This window comes from Anopheles stephensi, chromosome 3 (assembly GCF_013141755.1).
Source record: "Anopheles stephensi strain Indian chromosome 3, UCI_ANSTEP_V1.0, whole genome shotgun sequence".
NCBI classification, from domain to species: domain Eukaryota; kingdom Metazoa; phylum Arthropoda; class Insecta; order Diptera; family Culicidae; genus Anopheles; species Anopheles stephensi.
Window position 1 is genome coordinate 40471936 of NC_050203.1, and position 27680 is coordinate 40499615.

At 46.6% G+C, this 27680-nt stretch overlaps 3 protein-coding genes across 13 annotated transcripts; all 3 read right to left on the minus strand.

Annotated features, from left to right (window-relative positions):
* Nucleotides 1-1631: 1631 nt before the first annotated feature.
* Nucleotides 1632-16480, minus strand: LOC118512010. Of its 7 annotated transcripts, none has more exons than XM_036055776.1 (5): nt 13329-13513; nt 11339-12177; nt 11040-11136; nt 9479-9652; nt 1632-9330 (listed from the first exon to the last, which is right to left on the minus strand). In XM_036055776.1, the coding sequence occupies exons 2-5, from the start codon at nt 11423-11425 to the stop codon at nt 8285-8287; spliced, it is 1404 nt and encodes a 467-aa protein (XP_035911669.1). In that variant the 5' UTR covers nt 11426-12177; nt 13329-13513; the 3' UTR covers nt 1632-8284. The 7 variants fall into 7 exon arrangements, with proteins under 7 accessions (XP_035911669.1, XP_035911670.1, XP_035911668.1 ...); XM_036055777.1 differs by lacking the exon at nt 13329-13513 and adding an exon at nt 13150-13312; XM_036055775.1 differs by lacking the exon at nt 13329-13513 and adding an exon at nt 13096-13312.
* A 2432-nt stretch (nt 16481-18912) lies between these two features.
* On the minus strand, nt 18913-27665 carry LOC118512012 (ras-related protein Rab-3). 5 transcript variants are annotated; one of them, XM_036055782.1, is made up of 6 exons: nt 27510-27665; nt 26509-26882; nt 22596-22820; nt 22404-22522; nt 22158-22329; nt 18913-22068 (listed from the first exon to the last, which is right to left on the minus strand). In XM_036055782.1, exons 3-6 carry the CDS (start codon nt 22818-22820, stop codon nt 21919-21921), a joined length of 666 nt encoding a protein of 221 aa, XP_035911675.1. In that variant the 5' UTR covers nt 26509-26882; nt 27510-27665; the 3' UTR covers nt 18913-21918. The 5 variants fall into 5 exon arrangements, with proteins under 5 accessions (XP_035911675.1, XP_035911677.1, XP_035911678.1 ...); XM_036055784.1 differs by lacking the exon at nt 27510-27665 and adding an exon at nt 27127-27300; XM_036055785.1 differs by lacking the exon at nt 27510-27665 and adding an exon at nt 27060-27233.
* LOC118512011 (juvenile hormone acid O-methyltransferase) lies at nt 23331-24823 on the minus strand. The gene is made up of 3 exons (XM_036055781.1): nt 24176-24823; nt 23826-24106; nt 23331-23759 (listed from the first exon to the last, which is right to left on the minus strand). The coding sequence occupies exons 1-3, from the start codon at nt 24583-24585 to the stop codon at nt 23575-23577; spliced, it is 876 nt and encodes a 291-aa protein (XP_035911674.1). The 5' UTR covers nt 24586-24823; the 3' UTR covers nt 23331-23574.
* Nucleotides 27666-27680: the final 15 nt, after the last annotated feature.

The window sequence follows — 27680 nt, forward strand, 5'->3', positions numbered from 1 at the left end:
CAAGAATCTCTACTGCTCCTTGGTTCGATCGGTGCTGGAGTATGCCTCCATTGTATGGTGGCCATCTGCTGCTCGGCCCTTAGCCCGTTAGGAATCCGTCCAGCGCAAATTCACCCGGTTTGCATTGCGCTTCTGGAGGGTCCAAGTGGACTACGACGCTCGCTGAACCAGCGCTACTGCAACGCCCAGAGATTATTTGTTGCGGGACTTTTGGACTAGCGGATCGACTCCCCAACACTATTCTCTGGGCTCAACTTATACGTCCCAACCAGGCCGTTTCGCCCAAGGACGCTGCTTGACGTAGAGGATCGCCGAACCCGTTTTGGTACCTTTGACCCCTTTCTCCGCATGTGCCGTGAATATAATTGTATCAGTAATCGTCACAAACCGGACATGTCACGCGCTGCGCTTTTAAATTGTATTCGATCCGTCCGTCCTTGTAACTGTTAGGTGTCTTAGCAATTAGGCTTCAAGGGGGCCCTGCGTGGCTCGTTGAAGTATAAAGACAATAAACAATATACCGGATCGTTTCGGCAATAGCTATCCGATCCTTGCGACTGGAGCACATTACTGATGTGATGTTTTCCATAGTCATTTCAATGCCGAAACAAGCCGTATCCGATTGTTAGCAGGTGGCCCGATTGCTAGCCATCGATCCTCCTGCTGATCCCATCGATCCCCCAAACCACCACCATGTACGAGAATGTCCATTATTTTATAATTTTATTTTAAACTTCTTAAGCGATTAATTTTTATTCATTTTTAAATAATTTTTACATAATATAACAGAAATATTCTATACAAAACATTAGTTATTTTTTATTTTTCTTTTTGTTTCTTTAAATATACTTTCATACTTTTTTTTTCTTGCTTTTGCGTACTTTCCTTCGGCAGCATGTATTTTTGTTTGTTTTTTGTTTTTTTGTTTTGTTGATGTGCGCGCACACATGTGTAACACTGTCACCTTCACCGGCCGCATGTGTCCGGTTTTCCTGCCGACCGGGGAGAGAAAACAAAAAACAAACACACCGACTGGTAATCCGGTAAGGATCGATCGATCGTTCGTTCTTCGACTAGGATCCACACCAATCGATCTATTTGTAGGGGGGGAGGGGGGAGCGCATTTTATAATCCTAGCGCTTAGTTATCATCGTACCGTAGTTCTTTTTACTGCTTCTCCCCTTTCCTTCCTGCGTACGTTCCTGCCCGAACCAATCAATTAGGTTGGGTGAGTGGAGGGGATGGGGAAGAGAGGAGTCGTTTTGGGAGGAGGGATTTGGGGATTTTCGTCCGGTTGTCTCTGCGATCGCGTCGCGTTTGCCTATAATCGCGAATGTGTATGCATTGTGTAGCTGTGTTGTGGTGGATAAATGTGGATGTGTGGTGTTTGCAAGGAATCCAGGAAACTTAGCATTCCTGGGCACTAACGCCATATTCGAGCGGGCACGCACTATCTCAATTTTGAACAAAAAACCAAATCCTGGCCACATTCTTCTATATATGCGGTGTCGGTTTGCCGATCGTTTGCTTATCCTTGGATTTTGTTTTCTTCTTTGCTGGCAGTTATGCACGACCTAGGGTGGAGGCCACTACTTATGGCAGCAGTGTCAGAGGTGTGTGTGTGTGGTAGATGTATGTGTCTGTCTGTTTTTTTGTTTGTTTGTGGGCGCATTATGTTGGAGCCTATTCGTTATGCAAGGGGCACCCAGATGCGCATTACTCTTTGTTACTAAGGTGCGTATGTCGCAGGCGATCGTGGCATGCACGCTTGCAGTTTGTTTGCATTATCTTGAGTTTGTCGCTTTTTTCTTCTTTTTTGTTTGTTTGTTCTATTTTGTTTGTTTATACTTGTTGAATTATATTCAAAACCCGTTTAATTCGTTCGCTTCTTTTATTTCTTCACTCTCTCTCTCTTTCTCTTTCTCTGTCTGCGGTCAACTACCTTCTCAACCTTCTCGCACAACGCACCGATCTACCGATCACCATTTAAATACTTGAATATTTAGATTAATAATTCTAGGTATTAAATGAATTCGACTTTTTAATCAATGTGTGTGAGTGTGTGTATTTTGTATGTTTGTGTTCTGTTTCGAATGGGTGTTTGTGTGTTAATCTTTCGTCTCACCTTGCTCTCAAGTTGCTTCGGTAGATTACTTCCTTTCCTGGGTGTGTGTGTGTGTGTGTTCGTACTACTAGTTCGTAGCCACTAAATACTTCGATAAGTTAGTTGCCCGTTTGATTGAACCTCCATCAACAATGGCGATTATTACACACTCACACACCGACCCACAGACTGGATGTCTTGGCTGCAATCGTTTAGGTGTTGCAGCTTCTCGTTCGCTCAATTTATTTTATTCTTTTTTTTACGCTTTTTTGGTTTTCTTTTATATATTTAAAAAAATATGGTACGATATCGTTTTTTTTGTGTGTTTTGTTTTGTATTAGAAGTTTTGCTATATTTCAATTATTTCTTTGTTTTGTTTCATCGTTTTCTAACCATTTATTACCATTATGTGCTCCCCTGCCACCGATTGCCGGCGGCGGAACAACACGCTCTACACAACACAACGTAACCCTCGGCCGAGTCATCACGAACCCTTTTCTGCTACTGCTGCTGCTTCTGCTGCTGCTATATGCACGGTGCGTTTTAGAAGGATTGTCTAGCCCTCCGGAATACAAACAAACAGTCGGCTAGTGGTTAGATAGTTTATCCTTCCTCATCGGCATTGCATTGCGTAGTATGTTTGTTTGGTTTCTTTAAGGTGAGCGCATGTTAAAGGTGCATCAGTATAATCGGCCCAGTTGCTTTACTTGAGTTTTCGTTAGACCTAGACGCAATAGAGTTAAACCAATGCTGGACAGTTATTGTTTGGTTTCGACTATATTACCGTTCTATGGTGCAAATTTCCTTTTCCCTCTCTCTCGCGGTTTTATTTCAACTTGTTTACTGCTTGTTTTAACCGTGTGTTGTCGGGTGTTCAACAGGTTTCAAACGGGGACTCTTGGCTAGGCAGCTCCATTTTTTCCGAACTTGTGTTCATACCTAGGGCTTAGGGCAGTGTCAGATATAAGTTTAACTCGCTATCTCGCTCTCTCTCTCTCTCTCTCTCTCTCTCTCTGTGTTTGGGTATGAGTCTAAGAATTCGCATACTTCACCTTCGCCGAGCTAACGCTACATTTACGGTTTTAACGACTGTGATAGGTGATTCGTGACGCCTCTAACGCCTCGCCATCCGTTGGCACGAGATGGAGGTTGCTCGCAGCAATAGGAAAACCGACGACCGGTGACCGGTTTTAGTGAAAACATCTAAACATCGTACACGATCATTCTCACACATGCATTTCGGGGGTTTTGAGTGGTGTGGGATGCAATGGATTCAAACTGCTTCTTTCGTTCAAATGATTTCCCACTACTTTAGGTACGTTGCTTGCTCCTAGATGCGGTCTTATCTTCGGTTATGGGTTCATTTCGCATGCGCTTAAATCGCTCCAAAAACCAAATTAATCAAACAAATTTGACATTTTTCATCCGCTTTTGCTTTATGTATTTCAAGAGAGTGCTGGGCTGTCTAGTTTGGCCTTCTTAAGCTCCCTTCTGCTGCCAGTGATACACTGAAAATGGGGTAAAAAATACACACAACCAAAAATAAACACGTATAAAACAGTACGTTTTTGTCAGCAGTACCGGATAACAAAAGAGGCCACACTACAGCTCCTAAATAATATGCTATCAAAATTGGGAAACTCCGCGACCCTCAATTCAAATTGCCGTACAGCTTCTAAAAACACTATCAAATTAAGTGATTGTTTCTGGTGAAGCTAAATGTGCCTAGTGCGGACATTTTGGCAATTCTGATGACTTCATTTTCTCTCTCTCTAAAACGTACGCACCCATTACATGTACAATGGATTAACAAATTAACACATCCATTCATATACATTCTTCCATTCCTGGGGTTTTTTTTATTACGCAGCTTCAGTACGGCAAAACGGAAATAACGATCAGAATCTTAACATAAAATAAGAGCGCTCGGCTGACTATTGATTAATTGCATACAAAAGTCCGTTTTATTGAGCTTTCACTGTAACTGCTTGATCGATGTATTTTTCCCAGGCCCTTCACGGTTAGCCTTTCTTTCCTTTAACTAGCGCTCTTTACCATCCATTTCACCAGCTTGTTAGTATCCATTCAAACGGAGAGAAATTAAAGCAAAACAGAAAGAAGGTATTATCTACTACTGATTATAAAAAGTGGCACGATACAAAAACTCTACTAGCCTCATTTTTGGCACAGGATTGTAGCAGAATATGCAGTTTGGTCAATTTGGAAGGTTACCAGGGAAATACATTACATGCATTAAAGATGGAAGAGTATGTGCGTCTCTCTCTCTCTCTCTCTCTCGGTATTCAATGTACTGGGGCGAGAGTAAGTTGTAGCGCTTAGACAAGTAACAAACTAAAACCTCTTGATCAACACGAATTGAGCCTAGGACAATGTTTAATTCTTAAACTTAAACGCTTCACCACTTCCAAGCCGATGCACATAACCCAAGGCTCCTGGTAGGAAGTAACCCTAAGATGGCGTTCTTCGCGCTGGTGACGAACAACTAATGGCAGTGATGTGACTACTACACGAGTTACTTAAGAATCAAGGACAACTTATACCACCTCTAGACGAGTGGACGAGACGAAAACCATGACTTAAGGAGTTCCCGCACACACGGGTGAACAGCGCTCTCGAACAACCCTGATATACAGGTACGGTTTGTGACAACAACAAAACAAATCGATCGTTTAGACCAAAAACCGCACGAGAACTAACGATAGCTAGATAGGGTCAGGATATGTGAAAATGAAAATCTGATGAGCCTCGCGGCTTCGTGATCGTTCGTGAAGTGATCGAGCGAGGATAAGCCAAAGGATCAGCCTCGCCAACTTCCTGCTCAAACGCACACTTAGTCACACACGCACCTACTACACACATACAACTACACCCATGTACATGCATAACTTCACGTACACCCATACACAGCAATATGTGCGAGGGTAGCTCCCATCTAGCACATTCAGTTGGGCTGCTCTATATTCCGACTGCTCCGGTTTTCGACTACTACCAGCACCACCGGTTTGTTCCTTAACGAACAAGTACACGTTTTGTGACTCCAAACAGAGGAGAATTCATCGCAAAATCAAAACAAAAAATCCACAAATCCGGATCTTGCGACCTCGATCCTCTAGCATCTTGACGACCTGTCGAATGATTATTGCATTTCAATACTCCCTTCACGAATCTCCCTTCACGAACAATGCGCCGTCAATGACCAGGTACCCTACCACCACCACCGCCACCACCAGTAAGGATGTCGGATGATGAACATGGCCATCATCGAACTGCTCGAACTGCTCGAGAACCCCCATTATCAATAATATAATATATATTATTTTACCAACTGTAGTTTACCGTCCCTAGCCACGGCCATATACCATTAACGCATAGGCGGTGGTGCTCTAGGTTAACGCATGTCTGTGATTAATGTGTTTGTCTGTTCTGTTTTGCTTTGTGTGTTTACCTTGTTACCCTAATAACGCTTCCGGTCTCTATTTGTTACACAAGTGGTTTACCGTTTACCGATTTGTTTGTTTTGTTTTTCCTTCATTTCTTTGCCCGTTTGCTGTTACCTTCTTCCTTCTATTCTGCGCTTGTGTTTCGTTTTTCGATTCAATTCATGCAATTGGGGGGGTGTGGTGCAAGTAGAACGTGTATGTGTGTGTGTGTGTGTGTGTTGTGTTTTCGCCTTTTTCATTATGAGGATTGTTGAGGAGCTTATAATTTTGATCTGGAGGAGTTTCTTGGGGCTTGTGGACGATTATCATCAAATTTTCATGGCGGTGTTGTGTGCTGCTCTGTATGTCCTCGCTGGTTGAGCTGCCTGGCGCTCGCATATTACTTTTATTATTGATTTCTGGTTTTCCTTTTGTCCAGCTTTTTTTTTTCTTCTCACTTCTGTCACCTATTTATGTTTCACTCATTATAACAACTGTGTGTGTGTGTGTGTGTGTGTGTGTGTGTGTGTTTTTCTTCTGTTTTATTTCCTCTGCTAGGACGCACGCTACTAATCGTTTGCTAAACGGCCTTTTTTGCAATTAAATGTGTTTTTATTAGCTGGGGTGTGTTTTGGGGCGAACCTTTCACTATCGGTATCGGGGTTTCAGTATGTCCTGCCGCGAGGGTGTACTTGCTCGTGTTCTAACTATCGGTTTTACGATTCCAACGATTCCATGCGGTCGGCATGCACCGTTGGCAAATGGGATGTGTGATCCGGTTGAATTTTTATGCAAACTCTATCATCAAATTTGATGGCGATTGGTGGCCATCTTCTTACCCGCCATCCTTTCACTGCACGCCATTGCATCGTGGCGGCTTCGCTACTTTACAAATAAATCTAGTCTAGTACGGCTTTTTCGTTTAACTCTATTTGCTTGAAATTGTCCTTAGTTGCACGGTTTTCAACTCTCACTTTCGGCCGTGTCGCCAGCCAGAATGAATGATTCATACACTGCTCCTTCCTCCCTCTCTCTTCTTCCTTTCTTTAATAATAAGCTAATTCGACCGCCAACGCGTCCGTTTACGATATTTTGCTTTGTAGTTTTCTTGTTTGTTGTTTGTTCTTTCACGGTGCCAGTTTTAAAGTTTGACTTTTTCTTCCTTTTCATGTTTTATTTTAATTTAATTGCTTCGGTTTTATCTTATAATCTACCACCGCGTTTTTTCCTACGCGCCCTCAGGTTTTAGTAATACTTGTTTGTTTCTTCGTTATTTTCTGTCCTAATGTAATGATTACAATGATGTGCGGGGTTTGTTTTTTTTTTGTTTTGTCCTCTTCCTTGTCATGCGTTTTTGTTTGTTTTGTGATTGCAGCTCGTTATAACGTTGCTTTACCTGTGTTACACGGTTACACTATTTTCACCAACAAACAAAACCAGGGATTTTGTATGAACTGCAAACGGTTGGCGTAACTGAGCCGCAGCTCCATCCGTCCATCCGGTCGCGCTTGATATTCCATGTTTTTTGAGTTTTTTCCTTTTTTTGTTTGCTAACACATACACCGTTTCGTTTCAATGTATTGTTCGTTTGTTTGTGTTTATTTACGTTTCGTAAATGGCAGCTTTTTAAAAACTTTTTTTTGCTTGTTCACTTTGTCTTTGTCACACACACGCGCGCGCAGTTTCTTTCGTTTTCGTCTTCACTACGATTAGGTTTGCGGATGCCTTCGCTTTTTCCCCGGGGCAATGGTTATGGCGTACAGACGCGCGTCGTCGGTTTACTTTATGTTTATCATGGTTAAAGGGGTTTCGTTAATCGCTTGCTTTAACTTTATCTTAACGAGTTCTCACTCTGGCGCCTAGCCCAGCTTTGCTTTGCTCCTGTGTAGGGGTTTCTTTTTTGTGTTGAATTTTAGTTTAGTTTTTTTTTTGTTTGCACTAGATGTAACCAAATTTTTGCTTCGCTATCGTCTGCTAGATGCATCCTCCGTCCCACGGCATCTCTCTGAACTGCACTTGGTGGATAACTGGTGCACTGGTTTGGTGCGCAACTCCCCTCAGTTTACTATACGCCATCCGGAAATCGTCCATTTTGGCACCTGTTTTTTGTTGTTGTCTTTTTCGTTTTGTTATCTTGGCAAACCGACTAACGATCGAGGACCGATCACCGCATAAAAGGAATCGTACGCCATACAAAATGCTACACAGTAGTTGTGGATGTGCCTCTCTGTTTGCTACGGTGTTTGATGAGGTGAAGTGTGTAAGAGTGTGTCTGTGTCTGTCTGGATTGCTGCTTCCGTTCGCTTCGCCTCACTCAACATTCGTCCTCTGCTCGACGACGACGACGACGACGATGACGGGTACAAAATTGTCCGGCTCACATGCACACACACGCGCACACACGCACGCACACACATACAGATAAATACTAGTACTGCTGTACTGCCTGGTTGCCATCCAAAAACAAATCGATCACGACCTCGATTGCGATCTTGCCCGATCCTCGGTGTGAGTGAGTGAGTGCCGATGATCGCGCGCCTAATACAAAGAGAATCCCGCTAGGATACTACCGCGTCCAACCGAACGTACGAGTGACGCCGCCTCAACGACGCCACAGCCACGGTTCAGTGGGTGGCTGTGTGTGTGTGTGAGTTCCACGGATTATTTGTTTGTTTGACCAACGTTCGGTGGCTTACAGATTAGTCTAACTTATCGCATATCGCGTGCAATCAACCGATTTTTATAATCTATCCTCGTCCTCCTCCTCCGCATCCTCACCGTTCTCCTCGTTCTCCTCCTTGTAGCCCGGATGCTCTGATATTGCGTAATAGTTTCCATTATAAATAACACCTAGCTCGCGCAGCGCATCGCCACGTATCGTTGCCTTGATCGTCCAGTTGTAGCAATCGTCCGACTCGCTCTCGCGGTCCAACCGCTCGACATCCAGTATCTTCGAGCTCAGCCGCTCGAGTATGATGCCGATGTCCTTGATGCTGAGGTGGCGCTTCTGATCGACGGACAGCTGGTCGATCAGCAGCAGAAACTTTTCGGACGTCACGGTTTCGTCCTCCATGACGGTGTTCTCCGTCTCGCTCTCGGAGCTGTCCCGCTCCGGCCCGATGTCCAGAAACCGGACGTGGCCCTTGGTCGTGGACGTCCGCCGGCTGTCCGACATGCTGCTCGGGGGCGGCTGCGGACTCGCGGACCCATCCTGTATGGGCGAGGTGGCCACATTCTTGTGCACCGCAATCTTGCGGCCCTCCTCGTGCAGGGCGCAACAGTGGAAGTCACACTCGGTCGCACCGGGGCTGCCGGCACGCGTGGGCATATGCGCATGGTGCGCACACTCGGGCGTGTGCACGTGCACCGCCCCGACGGCACTGTCGAACGAACCGCCCTGCTTCGAGAGGCGTCGCGCCGAATGGTAAATCTGGGACTGCGGATCATCGTGATTGATGACGGTAATCTGGGGGCTGGGGAAGCGCGGCTGGCTCGACACGGACGATTTGTCGATCGAGTTCTGCGTCGAGAGGCTTTTCTTCGAGGGCGAAAATTTGTCCGACGTCGGCCCGTTGCTTAGGCCGACACCGGGACCGCCGGGACCACCGCTGCTGCTACTGCCGCCACCGCCGCCGCCACCACCTTGGCCACCGCCCTGCCGTTGATCCCAATGCAACACAACTGTGACTCGACCCTTGTTATCCATAATCTTCCAGGAGGGTGTTTCATCCTGCAGCTCCAATGCATGTATTGTTTCGCAAACGATCTTTGGTATTGCTGAGATTGCTACCGGTGGTCGAGTCGATGATCGGGGTTGCGCCAGGACATGCGGGGGACAAGACGAGAAGAAAAATACGGGCAATGTAGCAAAAGTTGGGCCCCTTACCATCTGTCAAAATTTGTGGTCGACCAGCCACGTCGGTCGATGACTTACCAGCCTTAATTACATCGACCCCCGTAGGATACCAGCGTTCACCTTGCCGCAATAGGAGTAGTACCGTATTGTTCGCTAACGTCCTGAAGTATTCGCCATCCTCCACCTGTGTGCCGTCGCATTCCAACACCAGTCGCACGGGTTCGGAGGCTGGCACTCCTAATTTATCTTTTCCTGTCGAACGTGCAGCGCGGAATGAAATGAGAGACCACAGAAAATTGGGCATGGTTAGTAACTACGGGGGAGTAGATTTTACATACACAAACACATCATTAAGTACTTTTTTAGAATAGTTCAAAATTCGGACGATTACGATGCAGCACGGTGTGGGCTTATTGAATGTTGCTTCTGCCATTACTGGTTATCGCCCCTATACCAGACCACCTCTGCCTGGTGAGCGAGCGAGCGAGAGAGTGAGAGTGAGAGAGCACGAGCCTATATTATTCACAATCTAGCACTGTAATGGAGACCATTTTAACCAGCCTTAGTCGCACGCCGTTTACCACGTTTAGTCCCATGTACTACAATTAACTTTGTACGCCTGCAATTGTTTGCGTCCCATTGAGACCACTTACTCGCTCGACAGCAATTGTTTTTCCTCCGAAAATGCGAGTGTTCTTCCAGGCAGCAGATATTGCAGAATGGTGTCCAGTTGTGGAGAATCGCACAATTTTTCACATTTTCGGATCATCGTACGCAATGGGAGAGACACTCACGGTAACTCACGGCACTGCACAGCACGGCACTGCTTTCCCAAGGCTCAGCTATGGGGAGTTCTCACTCATCCACCCACACGTGAAAAACGGTTCCAACACTCAGTTTGTTCGCTCGACGCTCACTCACTTTCGCTTGACTGAGTCCGTGCAAAATCACTCTCACTCGCTGGCGCTCTTACACTTGCCGAGCGCTCTCCTGGGCGCTCTTCGTAGGGTACGCGCTCTTGCAGTAAGTTTTCAATTCGCTCGCACCATCCCCAAAACGCGCGCTGTTCTGTCAGTTTCAACGGGAGCTTCTGTCCTGCTGTACTGCTTGGCCAACATGTGTGTGTGTGTGTATGTGGGCTCTCTCTCTCTCTCGCTCGCGCTCATCTCCAGTCATAATTGGCAATGGCAGTTTGGTTGTGTCCTAGTTTGGCCTACTTTCCATTACTCGGTCACTTGCATTCTACTCACCGAATGTCGGTCCAATTCGTTTCGTGTGATCCAGTCGTGTGTACCTTGGTACGATAGACCACGACGAGTAAAGGGACGTGTTCCTGCATGTGTATGGCGTTTGTGTGTGTGTGTATGTGTGTGGAAGGACTTTTTGTTCGTTTTTATTTTAAGGAATTGTTTTTTTTTCCTTCACTGGAACCTGCTGGATTCCTATGGTTACCTACTGCATCACTATCGTTGCAACTGAACACTGTCAGGTTATTCCTCGACCGTTGAAATCGGTTGTTGCAGTAGCCACGCCGTACACCGTCTAAAATCAATGAACTTCAACACCGTGCTACATCACATCTTACCCGGTTTATTGTACAGAGTCCATTACTAATAGATCGCCAGGGGTTTGCACGTACCTCTAACTATTAGCTCCTCGAAGCTACCTACTACGAGACCTTTACGGACATTGCGCCAACTGTCCCAGATTTTTAAAGGCCTCTTGCCACGAGACTCCTGAAAAAAAAACAAGAAAAACCGAACACACTGTAATGAGAAATATGCCTCACGCCAAAGCACAACTTCCTGCTTATAAGTGCACGATCGATTCCACAGCAAATAGGGTTTAAGGGGGAGAAGGGCCCTTGGCTTAGTGCACAAAGCAGTTGCTCTAATTAAAGTTTGTGCTTCGGTTTCTTAATAAAGGCCCACCACGTACCACGGACATTCCTTGGCGAAAGTTCAAACAGTTGCAGCCCCAAATCGGTTTCGAAACGCCCAATGTACATAGTGCCGCAGACCACATCTTCAGTAGTATCACACGCGGATGCGACTACCTCCCACAAAACGAACCAGATCGATGCACCGCTTGATGCACAGGCTTGGTGTTTGTTTTAGCCCCGGTTACTGCCACTGGTTTCGTCGCTGGATTGATCGCCTGCGGGACTGGGGCACACTCTGATTCATCGCTGGCCGCTTCCCCAAGATCGGACCGGGAGCAAACTTTCGCATTGTGTTGTGATGCCTTTCATTTCGCGCAAGTGATGCAAGGTTGCGGAATTTTATGTATTTGTTTGTTTTGTGCGCTTGTCTTTTTTGTTCAAAAATTGCTGAACTTCTCAAGTCTTATTCTTTTGGTTGAGGTGGAGCCTCCGATCGATGATGCACCGACCAGCTTCTTGACAGGCCACGGCTTCCTTATTGTGATGCAACTTGCAAGCGCGGGCCACAATTTGTACTTCAAGGTAGGCGCGCTGCTCTAACTAGGGCAAACGTGCATCGCTCCCCAAAAGAGCTCTGGTGCGCTGACAGGCTTATTTGTGCAGAGCTTCTGCTGCTACTGCTGCTGATGATGATGATGATGGTGATGATGTTGCAGCGTGCACCTCTGCCCGTGTTTAGTTTGGCACTGGTTTGGTAGCTAAAGATTACAAATACTACGGTGGAACACACCTAGCACCTGGCTCTCTCGTGTTGATTCAAAGTTGTGTGTCGAAAATTGACCTAGGTCTTACGAATAGTTTAACGCGGTTAAAGTACAGTCTCCATGCACAAACACTGTCACATCACATCACACGGGTACAAAAAGAATTATTGTTAGTTTTGACCTATGGTTCAAAAATTACTTCAAGGTACATGGGTCACAAAATGTGTGTAGTAATCGAAAATTCGCGTTATCTCATCAAAAACACTTCCAAACGCTCCTTTAATGCAACGACATGTGTCCGCGTACGACAGCACAAAGATCGCATCACAGTGTACAGGAACTTGCAGAAAATCCTTTCCGTGATTCTGCCTCATGCAGGGGACAAATACAGGGAAAAAAGCTGGGAATTTGCTTTCTCGCCCCCTATGCTTCACCACTAGAATTGTGTGCCGATCGGAGGGCGAGCTACTGTCGGAACGGTCAGCAGCAAGACGCTATTCTATGTACTATATAGGAACGCGAGCAGGATACAACCACTCACACGCAAACACACACGCACACACCAGACGACACACACTGATTTGCCCTACATTTTCACTACAAACTGCCTCGCTTGCGTTTACTCCCGCGAGGTACTACTTCACCAGAACCCTCCGCGAGTTTCGCGATTTTTTTTTTGCCTTCTTTTCGCTATCCACAGTTCACGCCGTGGTTCCGTAAGGATGCCACTGTTTTGTGCTCGCTCAAACCAGCCTGTACAACGCGCTCGAATTGGAATGTTTAGCTGGCACGGGTTCGCAACAATGCGAGATCTAGCAGGCTTCCTGTTTGACCAGGTTTATCGTGCCCCAGCAACGTGGCTTATCGCCATCGCCAGATCCCAGATCCTCAAGAGATGCTCGCACGCTATCGACGCTCTAAGGACGCTTCTTCACACGCATACTTCCAGCACTGAATCGCACTGAGTTCAGCAATTCCGATTCAATTTGAATGGCCAGATTGACGACATGATGAGCGTGATCGAAAGTAAACGCTCGAAAGCCTCGTACATCACTCGTGTGCCTGATGCCACAGTTCCCTAAACCAAACCAAACCAAACCAACACCACGGAGCACACGGTAGCGCGACCTCGACAATTGCTACGGCACGATGACACAAAGTGCACTGCCCTCATGACCGAAAGTTGGCATCGACAGTCGGTCGTTTACGGTACACGGTCGTGTAACCTCGTTTCGGACAAAGTAGCGCTTGCAATGCAATAAATTTACAATCCCCTATATACCAAAAGCGGACGCCTGCCACCACGGCGAAAAACGGGTTGCCTTTCTTCCGTTCTGCCTATCCCGATTGGCGAACGCACACCAGCAACAACACCAGCACCATCCAGCACCGTGCGAAAAGCGATCCCGAGATTTGCCCGAGAGTCCCGAGAGGGACAACGGTGAGACTGTGTCCGCGTTCTGACCTATCTCGCACTGCCCTCTCTTAGACACTCTCGGGCTGGGAATGTCGCTCGGCAACTCTCAACTGTGCTCCCCGGCTGAGTGTCAACTGCGCTCCCTGGGTGTCACAGTGGTTGGGCTCTCACCGCTGGAGTCCTTTCGACGGAGCGGAGTTCTTCGACACTGACAGCTTGGCTGCACTTACGGTGATCATCTGCATGCCGTACGAGTCCGACCATACTTGTAGGATGCTTTCGCTATCGGTTGCGTACAGTTGGGTATGACTTGGCCAGTTGGTAGCCACTAACCCATACTCAGTCACAGGTATACATGTTGAATATCAGAATCAGGACCTTGCTTCAAAAATTGTAACAAATTGGTACTCAAGTTGCATCACTTTGGGTCAAATCTTATCACTTGAAGCACTCCTCAGGAGCAAGTGTTGAACTATTGATGGAAGATCAGCTTCGTCTCGTGAAAGCAACTCCCTTTTTTAGCATCGCACATCCCACCCAATTGCAATTTCTTTGGTCAAGCCGTTGTTTTGACAGCACCTACGGTATGCCACCGTACCAGGGGCATACTTAACGATGACTTCCATCTGTCAACGGCAGGGTATTCAACTGGGATTGTTTTCATTAACCTTTTCACCCGCCCACGGAAGCTGTCATGCTGGTGGCTCTGGCCGCCTGACCCTTTCTCACCAAAAGCTTTCCCCGCCTGCGGGCGAAAGTGGTGGTGGTGAGTGTGGGCGGAAGCTGGGCCACGCGAGTGCACTGCAAATGGTGTTTCACACCCAGTTCGATCGGAAACGGTAGAGCTGTTACGTGGCCTCACGCCGAACGACCGGCGGACGTTTCGAAACCGTTGGCACCGCATCGCTGCAAGAACTCCGGCAGCGGCGTCCGGTGTGAAGTCGTCGCGATACCTACCTCCCTTGCCATTACGACATGCCTCAAAAGAACGAACTAGGGGGCACTGTTTTGAGCCCCCTCGCTGCATCGACACTTGCTGGTGTTACACACGACATCCGTCAGCTCCTGCACCGGAATGTATGGCCGGGGTGAGACGGGTTCCGTTCGGGACCAATACGCTCACAGCGGTACGGCAGCACCGAACAACGACCACGACGGCGACGACGACGACGACAACAGTGCTGATGACGGGACGACTGCCACGTCCGGTTCCATCCTCCGGTGAGTCTTACGAAACTTGCGGATATTGGGGCGCACGCTTCAAGACCAACCCGTGGCCGATCGGGGAGGTGTCCGTGCACCGGTCAGTAACACGCGCCAACCTGCGCGTACCGAGGACCTGACAGTCCGGCCGAGTTCACTACCGTACAGAGCCTCCTACGTAGCGCGGTGGAAGATACCGACCCGTTTCGCAGGAGCACTCTGCCATCGCCGACACGCACTGTTCGAATTGAACGATCGATTGAATCGAGTTTCGAATATCCTTCGCCCCGTTCCACGCGCTTCCACGGGCAAGGCGCTGTCCGTTAGTCGTTAGTGAGCCTGTCTCACGCCTGTGTGCGTGTGTATTGTTGAAAGTATTGCGTATGTGTTTTTCTGTGTACAGATGGGGGGGTTGTTTTGTGAGTAGAGATGTGTGCGTGTGTGTGTGTGCGCACGTATGATTGCATGCGTTGTGTGCGGCAGGCACTGAAGGGCAGTTCACTTCATCGCTTTTCACTCAGTTGGCAGCGCGCAGACGCAGTGCGGGTCGTTGTTTTCCTCCGAATTTTCCACCCAACACCCCACTCACGGGCTCACTTCACCTGTGGCCACCACCACCAACACTACCACTAGCGCTAGAGCCACCACCAACACCACCACCAACGCCTTTCAGCAGTAGGCAGTATTCGCACTACGGCCCACCATTCGCTTCCGATCGGGTTCGCCCCTTTCCAACCTGTTTCGAACTCAACGTGGGACACTCAATCATACAGGCAACACGAACACAGCACCAGCACTTCACTGGACTTTCGGGACACTCTGGACTTCCTGAGGCCAACTTCAAGAACTCGTGTTGAGCCTCCCCACTGGAGAAAAAAAAACCACTGACACTGAACTGAACTACCGATGTCAACTCCAACGCCCGTGAATCAATGTTCCGGACACACAGCAGCCCTCAGCCTCGTCCGTATGCACACACACACAGACACACACGCGTACACCTGCTCCTTGCGAGACGGATCTCGCCAATTCCCTTCTTTCCTGTTTGGCACCTCGATTCACTAGCGGCCACTCGGTTGGCTCCACATCCTTTTCGCCCTCGATTCTTCAAGATTCTTCACGAGGCACACGCGCGCGTACACAGGTACACATTTTACAGCACGGGATGGCACTGTATGAGCAGGCACGTTGTCCTCTCGATCCGCAGCAGCATCCGCAGCACTCGCAGGAAGGACTGTATGAAGCCCAAACCAGTGGACACGGGACACTGGTACGATGGGGCCCACTATTCCGCACGTACTTCTTGGGGCGAGACGCGATCACCGACCGAACCTGTGGCCACTGCTTCCTCTTGCCTTCACCCTCTCAATCTTTCTCTCCTTCTCTCCCTCTCGCTCTCTCTAACACACACACGGGCGCACACACCTTAACCCTCGCTCGCTATCTCGCTTGCATCGTTTTGCACAACTACTTCATTTATCACACTTCAAACACAACCGCAATAACTTCACCAGAACGCCCCGCACGCACGGCTCTGCTGCTGGCGAAATATTGTACAATCGCTCGCTCGCTCGCGCTCCCGTGTGCCGTAACTTCTCGGCCACCGTGAACCGTGATTGCAACCCTCGCGTACGCCGTCACGAACCGTGAGTCGAATGAGCTGCCCTCGGTTAATCAGCACCGCCGGAAAACGAAGGAAACAGGCGAATTTTTCGGGGCGATTGCGTTCGCAACTCATTCGATCACGAGTTTTGACACGCACGGGCGCTTGGGGTTGGACAAACTGTCCCTACCGCGATGGCAAACGGGTAAAACACGCAGGCGACAGTGAGCGAAAAAAGGAAGACCTACCAACCGTTCCGACCCTTCACCCCGCTTCGGAAAAGCCTTTTCGAACAATCCACCCTATGTCCGTCATGCTGGTTTCGGTGGAGCCTGTGCAAAAGGGCGCACGGTCTCTCGTAGGATGTTCGAAATTTTCGCATGACAGATGTGCAGTAATTTGCTGTGCACTATGGGCTAGCAAACGTGAGTGAAAATGTATCAGATACTCTTAACAGGTTTGAAAGGCTACTTTAAAAAATATAAAGTTATAAAAAGGTTACAAAAAAGACTGACTAAAACTAGACCTAGCGAACATTCTTTAAGTACTTTTTTTAAACCAAAGCTAAATTCAAGGTTTTTAAGTTTAGTTTCAAATCAAGACATTTTTTGTGTTTGTTTTGAAAATTGAAAATTTAAACATATCTGCTTATCAATCACATTTCGAACACTTTTACTAGTTTTGTCTAGTAAAGCTATCGAGCTAGTACTCACCACACCGAAAATGTGTGATTGCTAGTGAAAGTTGCGCTTTAGAATTGCTTTAGCTCGCGTGAGCTCTAATTTTCTTAAATTTTTAATTAAAATTGAAATGTGGCAGGCAGTGTGAGACTACATCGATCTACAATTGCCGGGCAGGTACTATAAGCCAGTATTCTGGAATTGTTTTGGCCTATTCACACATATTGTTTTTTTTTTAATTTCTGCCATTAAAGATAAAGCTAATTATTAACTTTAAATTAAAATTTCGAACACATCACGCAGACAAACACTTTTATATTACGATATTTACGTACACTAACTGGAACGATATTTTTACATAACATAGGAAGACAACGAGGAATCAAAATCAAAGAAAGATTAGAAGTGATTAAACCATCTGAAACATGAGAGAAGTGGTTCATCATTACAGTACACAGTATGTCGCGTTTCCAAAGACAGCGATCGTGAAGAAAATATAAACAGGAGCATCTGTAGAACCAAGTAGCAAACCACCTATAAAAAAAAGCTTGAGCCACATAATGCCTTTGGCTTAGTGCATCAAAACCGAACAGATGTTGACGATAATCATACGGCAGCATAGGCAACGAGCCAAAGCTACGTATATAGGCGACTCAGAGTGAAATGTCTTTGGATGCTCTCAATTCTTAATTCACCTTCGATAGAAAATTGACACCAAATGACACAGGCATACTGCAATATGGAACGCACAAGATTACAATATAAAGTCTGAAATTAAATAGATCGTCGGGAGAGAGAAGGATGTAACAGAACATTTAAACGGCATAAGAAAAAAGTAAGGGGAACACTCAAAGAATTGCAAGAACAACAATAACGAACTGTGTGGCATCAGGATATTCCATCTATACCCCTCTATCATCGCTCTCATTCATACGTTCATTTATTCAACCAGTCATTCAACATCATACATACAAGCGAGCTACAACGTATAACAAACAAACAGTAAGGGTAGAAGGAAGGAAGGAAGCAAGGGTAATAAACTGCTCTAACAATTGCTCGGTGGAACTCAAAAATAGACCTCATATAGGTATCATCTTCGCCTCCCAGCAGATCTCGAATAGGAACGTCCCGAACTGCGTCCAATAAGTAGAGTCCAGCAGCCTCAAACTCCACACAAGACCATAGAAGTTGATATTCGCGCTTTGAAGTCGACCCGTCCAATACGCTCCAGGTGGTTAGACCAAAGCCTTGACATCAGTTGAATGAATGCATGATCTTCCGAGATGCCATGAAACCAGGGCTTCTAGGACACTTGGGGAGTGATCGAATATAAAAACCACCCAAGCTCGTCCGTGTCCCAGATACTTTGCCACCGAGCCTTGCAGAGAGACTGTGGGACACTTAATAGCCTTCACAGATTTTGGTGCTTCGACAGCGCTTAAGCAGCCCGATAAGATGGAATATTCGTCTGCAAGACAAAACATTGCGGCGAGCTCCGCTACACAGATTACAGCATGGTCGGCGTTTTTGGAAAAATGGTACAGAGTCTATGTTATATACGTCAAAACTGATGCGCCGATCTGAGCACGATCCGTCTGTCTGAAAATTGCTTTCTGTTCAAATGGTCATTCTTTTCCACAAAAATGCAGGGAATTGTCGTCCTGCGAAGACTATCGGAAGTAGACTTTGTTTCCGCTTTTAACGAGGCATCTACTATATGTAAAGCGAGAACTGCACGATCCTGGCAAGCTAGCACGATCGATTCTGCTCAAGAAGGAATGTGAAGAACGTATATTGTTGATCATTGGCTTAATGAAGTAATCAACACTCTATAAGCATACATATGATATCAAACATAAAAAGGAACAAAAAGATAGTGCCTTAAAGTAATGATGACTGTCATACTTACCGCGACAGCATACTAAACCCGATCCACTCATTAACACCATCTACACCAGCGCCATTATAGGACCAGATTTTCCTCGTATATATTTTGCTAAATATATATATGTATATATATACTTTTAATTATGACAACAATTATGATGACCAATAATTTACTTTTGCTCTCGCTTTTTCGTCGGCCGGTTGGTTAAGAAACAGTACTAGCATTACGTACGCATCCTCCAAATTTCCTCATCTCCACTCCACTGTGCGGGGTCGCTTGCGTTGCTTCGGTTTCGGCCATTCATTCTGATACGTTTCTGATGCGGCTTTGCTGATTTCGGCTTTCATAAATATTGGCTGCGAGATGCAGGTTCAAGGTTTGCTTTTTTTTTGTATTAGTTCTCGTCTGCACTGTACGGCAAATCTGTGCAAAAAATCCGTGCCAACCGACTGGACTGAGTGGAAAACTTTCATCTTTAAATCTTGCAAACAGTACAAAGCAAGGTCGACTAGTGCAGCTATGCAGTTTGACAGCTTCCTTGCTGCAAAAAACCAAACATTGTTGGTTTAAAAAATTGCCTTACTTGAAAGATCAATGATCTCCGAAAAAAGGGAAGTGAAGCTGTGCGAGTTAGAGCGAATGCCAACGGTCAAAAAGATGTGTAAGAAACGAGTCTGCATGCCGTTCGTACCAATTTGCACGAGTGCGTACTTAAACAGTTGCATGTGAACAAGCCAAAGGACAGCTGCGGCTGCCAACAGCCAAAGGTAACGTTGCGTTACGTAGCGTTACTCGACGATCCTTCGCTCACGTGAACCGCGAAGTGTGCAGTGTTAACCAGTTAGTTTAAGCGAAAGAAGAGAGGGACGTCTCCATATCTGCGGGACGCGAATAATCTGCTTTGTTTCCAGTCTCCCACTACTGCTGCTGTTGAGTAGGCACATGTAGATGCATATTCGGGCTTCGAGATTAGAGATGTGAGAAATACCTTTTAAAACATGAACGTATACACACACGCACACACTTACGCACACCCATACACGTCGATTGTTCTGTAAACACTGAATTATCATCGGGATTAATTGAATTGCGGACTGTGTACACCGACTCAGTGTAAGTGTGTGTGTCTTGCGTACAGTGCCGTCGACGCCTTTCCGCACAACTTCCAATGGCTCTCGATACTCGGTTTGTTCTACTATCGTCGAACTCGATGTGATTGTTACTTAGACTAAAATAAGGTTCTACTCGCAACTGTCCGCCCTTTCTGTTTCCGTCAGTATTTGTAACGCTATATGTGTATGTGTAGTTTTGCACAGTGAGGATGAGGATGATAATGACACATTTATATTTGAACGACAGCTTCCAAACGTTTTGCCTTTGGTCATTCCTTTGTTTGTTTTTTTTTTTTGCCAAACCAATGCATGCAGTTCGTGCCTGTCTATTTTGACTACGTTATGCGTGCAGTAGTACAAGGGTCTTGGGAAACAAAAACTGGAGACAGCTCACCTAAACCGATCCTTCCTACCTTCTTTCTAACTGAACGGCGCATCGAGACTGGGAGAGAACGGAAATTTTAATCATTAAAACGAATCGATGTAAACCACGTCTACACATGGCGTCATATGAACGTGTTACTCTGTACATTATAATACTGCTTCTATAACGTGTGATGGCTTCTGACGTGAGCGCATTAATACGCTATCCTAGGTTTTCATACCACGGCAATACTGAGCCCCAAAGGTTCTGTCCATATCGTTAAACGGAAATCATACTGGATTCATCGTGTGTGAAGTGGAGTGTTGCTTTCACCCTTACTAAGCTTATTGTCGCTACTCTCTACGAACAATGTACCTAAACCGATGCAAACCTTCATCTTCACCATCTCAAACTAGAACTCAAAGCGTGGAGAACCGTCAATGCATGTGGAGCACCTTTCTTTACAACTGACCAGGAAGCTTGATCTCACCGCCAAATCCACACCGAGACAATTCTTGAAGATAAAACCAAACGCAACGACTTAAAATGCACGATCTTGAGGTTTAGGCTACCGGTAAAGTCATCAGAAGGCCCGAAACTTCATGGTAACGCCACACCAGGCTCAAAGTGCGCTCGGATTGTAGATGCCGCACTCGCATGCCGGTTTTCCCTTTGAGGGCTGGGTTCAAAACTAATTTAACACTAGGTCCACATTTTCACTCATTAACCCCCTCTCGAAACTCATTAACCCTCCTCGGCTACACGGCTCTACACATAACGACGATGAATGTATTAATTGTTTGCGATGTTTCTCTTTTTTTGGTTTCTTTTCTTTTTCCTTCGATATGAATATTTCTGCACTTACTGAAGTTATACTTTCGATAAATTACGGAATAGGATCTAATAATCGTTCCTCGTTTTGTGTTGGATTAATTTAGTTTTTTATCCTTGCATCTTTGTTCAGCTTAGTTGTCCTTTGTTTTTCTCTCTGTTATTAACGAGTTTTGTATGCGTGTGTACATAAGATAAGTGATTAGATTCGATTTTGTGTTTGTTTGTTCCATTCTTTTCTTTTGGGTTTCTTTTTTTGTCATTAAGAAAAGCCACCTAGAAACCAAAGTACAATAGTTTACCACCTTTAATAGCTGCTCGCCCTTATGCTCGTCCCTTAACCCGTCGCCAAATGTTTTATGTGACCCCTGCATAGATTCCCAATTTTTCGAGCCCTAGATGCCGCCGTTCGACATCCCCGATTGTACGTTCGGACAGTAAGCGGTAGATTTTGTTCCTGTCTTTGTTTTTGACCGGGGACTCGGACTTTATCACTCGCGTGTGCGGTTTTATGGCAAGGAAACTCGATTCTACGATTTTGAACTGCTTCCGTGAGCTGCTTTCAGCTCGTGAGCATAACGAGTGCTTAAAGGTGTGTGTGTTTGTGTGAGTCTGTTTTTGTGTTGTAGCTTTTTGATCGGGGCCATTTTGTGTGGTTTTTGTGGGTGTAAGGTTCTTCCAGGGTTCTTTTCGCTCAGCGCTACACCCAACACACTAACCGCCTGGCGCAGCAGGATAGGAGTCACCCCGTACAAATTGAAGTGGTCGCAAGTTTTAGCAGTTACAGTTCGCGTTCGGTGGCCCTTGGCCGGGCTGATCCGTCAATCGCTGGCCCTTGGGACCTCCGGCTACCAGTGTTGGATCGGAATCTAAGCTCTCCGACATCTTATCGCAGATGATATCTACCAGTCGCTCGAAGACGTCCTGTGCAGGGGAAGAAGTAAAGCAATTGAGGTAACGTTAACGCTGCCTTAGAGCTCTTGCCCAAGATGGCGATCGAATCCTTCACGTACCGTGACGTGCACATTTTCCTTGGCGGATGTTTCGAAGAATTCCACGCCCAGCTGGTCGGCTAGCTGTTTGCCACGCTCGAAGGAGATTACTCGTTCGTCCTCCATGTCGCACTTGTTACCGACCAGTATTACTTGTGCGTTGTCCCAGGAATAGGTTTTGATTTGTGTTACCCTGTGGAAGTGTTTGATAGGAAAGCTTTTTGCTCACAAAACTTTTGGAATTTATCTTAAACGTAATCCCCTTACCAATCCTGTACCGAGTTGAAGCTTTCCTCATTGGTGATGTCGTACATCAGAATGAAGCCCATCGCTCCGCGATAGTACGCTGTCGTTATTGTGCGATACCGTTCCTGTCCAGCCGTATCCTGCACAAAAAAAGGCCATTTCAATTAGCATCAGCAAAAGGGGGGAGCGCTTCCGCGGCAAGCTCGCACTCACCCAGATCTGTAGCTTCACCCGCTTGTCATGGCGGAACACGGTTTTCACTTTGAAGTCGATGCCCACCGTCGACACGAAGGCGGAGGTAAACGAGTCATCTGCGTAGCGGAACAGGAAGCTGGTCTTGCCGACGCTGGAGTTACCGATGATGAGCAGCTTGAACATGTAGTCGAAGTTCTGATCGGACGCATCTTTCTGCCATTTTGGATCACCACCTCCGGCCATCTGTTGGAGTGATTAAGATTGCGGAGAACAGTTTTCTGTTAGTAATTTACACATTTTTGGAAGAACAAGTTCTTATCGTTTACATCAGTAGTTCAATAGTAAATATGTACTACGCTTATTTCTTCGCTGTACCAAGTGCTATAGGGCACAGACGACTGTGCGATTGTGCAGGTGGTAAAACGAATGCACCTGCAACTACTCGCATTGTAGCAACGAGCAACAAAGGGCTCAATGGAAAGACTGTTAAGCGAGACCTTGTTGACAGTCCAAAGTCTAACGAGCACATGAACGTGAACTTAATTTTCGCACACTCATGAACCTCACTTTTTAATTAGATAGCATTCGCGGACCAGTTTCTTATCAGCGTTTCGATGCAGTTTCGTTGAGAAATTTAATAACGCTATTAGCTATGTGCCATACGGTTATTGCTCTCCTTGAGCTCGTGCGTAAATGGGTTCGCACGGGTGTTGTTCTCTCCGGACAACAGTGGAATTAGTGGTAACAACCAAGTATTGTTTAAAAGCTCAAATGCTTATTCAGTTTATTTATTCATCATTTTATTCATGTACACCTTTACACCAGATAGTTGATAGATTCCTGCTAACTTAAGCTAGTTAGTCCAAAACGAGCTGCAAAACTGATCACCAAAAGGTAACGTTTCATAGAAGTGTTGCATTGCTAAGATTCCTGAGTTGTTGATCCAGATTCATTATCAGTGTTTATTAACACGTTAGCTTATATGACTCTACGTAACCTATTTCTTCGCATACACGATCACCAGTTTGTACGGCGAAATGAACTGTAGGTTAGCATCGTTTTCGTCGCCACAAGTTTTCGTCAAGTACATCTCTCGTACCACCGCAATGTATTCCTGCAGAAACTTATCCTGCAGCTCCGAAGGCATCCGTTCGCTGAAAGGATTGACGGCCATAACAGCTCCTGCAGACGAAAAAAGAGATGTACAGGTGAGTCGGAAGTACATTAACTAAACACACCACAATTTACTTTTCAGATTGTCCAATCCCTCGTAGACGTACAGCTTGTCGCGAACTTGAATCTGATAGTGCTGGAAGCCCACCGTGCACAGTAGATCTTCGATCTCACTAGCTGGATTTTCACAATACTGGTACGGTGAGATGTACTTCTCCACGTCATACATGTACTTGGACCATTTGGGCGAACGAGACAGTTGGTTGTATATGTCGAAGATGGGATTGTTGGCTAGAAACACCAGCAGACAATCGCCACCAACCTTCAGCAGATGATAGATGTTGGAGAACGCAGTGCTGAAAGTGGATATAAATCGATCTTATCGATCACTTTGCTACCTTTCTCCCTCGATCACCATAGCTTACTGCTGATTCTGCACCCAGTGCAGGCAATAGAACGACGTGACGTGGCTAAACTGACCCCACCGGGCTAGATTCGCTGCATCCAACTTTGCACCAATGTCGAGTGTGTCGAACTCGACCGCCTTCAGATGACGGTAAGACTCGCGTGCATACCGTACCATCTGCTCCGAGATGTCCGTCCCCATAACTCTTCCCTCCGGCATCGCTCCTCCTCGACCCAACAGCGGTAGAATAAAATCTACCAGCACGTCTCCACTGCCGCAGCCAATATCCAATAGCGCAACGTCGTGGTCGTTGTCGTCGTGGTCGCCACCCCGTCGACAGCCGATGAGTGGTGCGTATTCTTTCAAAATCTCCATCGCATCTCGCCGCTGCACGCCATTCGCCTGCTGGTACAGATTGGCCTTGTTCATTTCACTTTCACTTTTCTGATTCTATTCTTTGCGGAGGGTTTTCTTCCGTTTGCAGCGTTGAAGTGTTCGGTTGACCGTTGGCTTTGGCTATCCCCTGTGTGCAGCACTTTCACCTACGATCGTTGCATATCAACGCACCTTTAACCGATCGATGACGAGGGATAGTTCACGCTCACAGTCGGTGGGATCGCGGATCGATGACCGGTGTGCCGCTTCGGATAGGGCACAAGAACATCTGACCGTGGTGGAATTCTACTGTTCCCGTTTTATAACCCGGGGCCGGGTTTAAAGAATCACATCTCTATCCGAACTCCACTCATTCAGCAGCATACCGTTTCAATCGGTGATCGTATGCTCCTGCTCTGGCCCCCGGGCTCGGTGACATCTAAGCGCATCCGAAAGAGATACAAATTCTTCACAAAACACCCAAATATGCATCCGCGGCAGTAAACAACCGTTGACTAGAATTGTCGCCATTCAAATGAATGCTTCGACGATGAGATCCAGATCCAGATCACCGAGCCTTAACCGTTTTGCTGACCCTTGCGAGATGTCCGCAACTGTGACCCGGGAGTGCATCAGTGACGTTAGTTCTCTATTGTTGGCTGCAAGCTGTTTACACACCCTCGCTTGAACTTGGATTTATGGCCCTTCTGTGGTTTGCGTGCACGAGCACCACCGGATGCCGGTAGCTCCAAAGTTTGGAGTCAACCTTGCGCCTTACCTTGCACACATTTACAACTGAATGCCCAACGGTTGCGCAATCGGAAGAATATTTACATAGCGGGTGGACACGTGGTTTTCACAAATAACAAACAACCGTTTTGCATAAGAATAGCCATTGAGCACGCGTTCCGTAGCGACGAAAGCATAGCAAAGGCACTAATTGATCGTCGATAAAAATGACGCACGCTTAAGAAAGCAGTGCTTTGGCGTGTTGGCATGTTGATGAACAGACTAAGAATGGTTGGTTCACTAAATTTGATGGCTTGGCTATGTAAAACTTGGTTGTCCAATTCTTCTTTACTAATTCGTTGTTAGTCTGGTCCAAGTTCTAATTGATTTGCCAACAAAGTACAAGTCGTCTTCGAATTGGCTGAAAAGATAATCTCGTTCAAGGTTTCTTTGTGAAATCTGTCAGAATTCACCAGGAATTTTCATCAACTTCATGATAAATATTCCTGATTAATCTCACTACTTTAAAAAAAGCGTTGCACCAACAGCACCGAACGCAGTGATGTCCAAGGGAAGGAAACCGCTTGTAACCAATCTCCGGCCCGAAGACTCCGGTGCAAACGGAAACAATTAAACGCCCGGTCACAGCAAAATCATGATTCTTGCGCCTTGTCGCCCCATTCAACCCATCCGGGCCCAGCTTGACTTATGCCTATCCGTGATTGTTATTGATTTTTTCCTTAGCCGCTCATACATTTATGCATCAGATGAGCGCTAGTGTTCGGTCCGCACGGTTCCCCAAACTACCGTCTCGGATAACGGAAGCAAAGAGCGGGCGATGTCTTCTTTTTCCGAGAAGTATGGACCAGCTTTGCTTACTGGCGAGCAAACGCAACAATAAAAAAAATTGTATCACCCCAGCCAATCTCCCTCCCCAGTGGCGTCAGTATAGTTAGCATTGTGATTGACCTTCCCGAACCCATAGTACGTCTTGCGTAATACAGCCAAGCAAGAGGAAAACATGACAGGCTTTTTTTGACATTGTGCTACTTTTCCTGTACCACTTCACGACGCTTACAACCCACTCAGGGCTCGCTGCCCATGCCATGCCCCGCTCACACCCACAAACATTTCTTCTCGCGTGACGTCTTCCGTGCGTGGAAGGCTTCTGCTGCTGCTGCTGCTGCTTGTTGACAGTAATGTGACAGGCGAATCGAAAATGATAAAGGAAGCAAGGCATGCACATACCTCTTTGCAGTCGTCTGTCGTTGGTCTTTGGCGGATGGAAAATTCCGACGGGAAAAACTCGATGGACTAGTCGCTGGTGGCCAAGTAAACACTGGATGCAGCTGCTTTCGCGTTCAAATCCTGTGCTGAGAGGGTGCGCGTTATGCGTTTGGTTGAGGTCACGGGGACCTTTTTTTGATGCTGACGCTGGTTTGCAAATCACTTAATCACTCCAGCTAGCCACTATCTTCGATCCACGGTCGTATCCACTATCACTTTTGCCTGATAAAACTTTTTCTTTTTTTCACCACACACTGCAGTAAACGTTGTCGAACGTTGTTGTGGAGGAGATGCTGGTGAAGTCGCTCTGGTTGCTTCCTGTGTTAAAACCGGACCTAAAAGAAGGAAAAGATTGTTACCAGAGTTGACCCACTGAGTTTTGCCAGGGTTTCACAGCTTCACAGCACGGAACTGTCAATATTTTCCATTCGCCCGTTTTGGTGCGACTCCATCACTCACTGCGCCCCCGAGGCTCTCGCTCTTTCTCTCTCTCTCTCTTGCGCTGCAGGTACCTGTGTCCTTCGCAAGCAACAACACTTTCTTAAAGTAGTTTTTTTTTTCTTCAAAACCTGTTCCCACCTGCAAGACCAGCAGGACACACGAACGGGCCTCTGAACCGCTGAAGAGCTTTTCCCCAGAGTGGCACTCTGGTCAATCCTGCACACTGTTGGAGTGCTGCCCAAGAGGGAATGGCTATGTGTCAAAATTCACCGTGCTTTTTCTCACAGCGCTCTGGTTCCCATCTGCTCTGGTCCCACCTACACACCCATACACACACACACACACACATCCCAACACAAGCGCAAAGAGGGGAAAGTAATGTGGGCAAATGAAAATTATCCAGCGACCGAACCTGCTACAGTAGCTGGAAAGCTGGAATTTTTTGAGCTTGCGTCGAGGTCTGCAAAAACCTCACCAAACTCGCATTTCCATCTGTAATTTGTGACCCCAGAAGAGCTCACCTTAACAGTTCCACGCACAGTCACACTCGGTCGATAGGACGAACGGAAGAATTTTTCACACACTGGCTGTTACAGCGATTCGGACGCTCGCTGGCAAAGACTACGAACGCATCGACGTGTGTTGCATCGGGCTGAATTCGAGTCAATTATTGATCTTATTTACAAACGGTC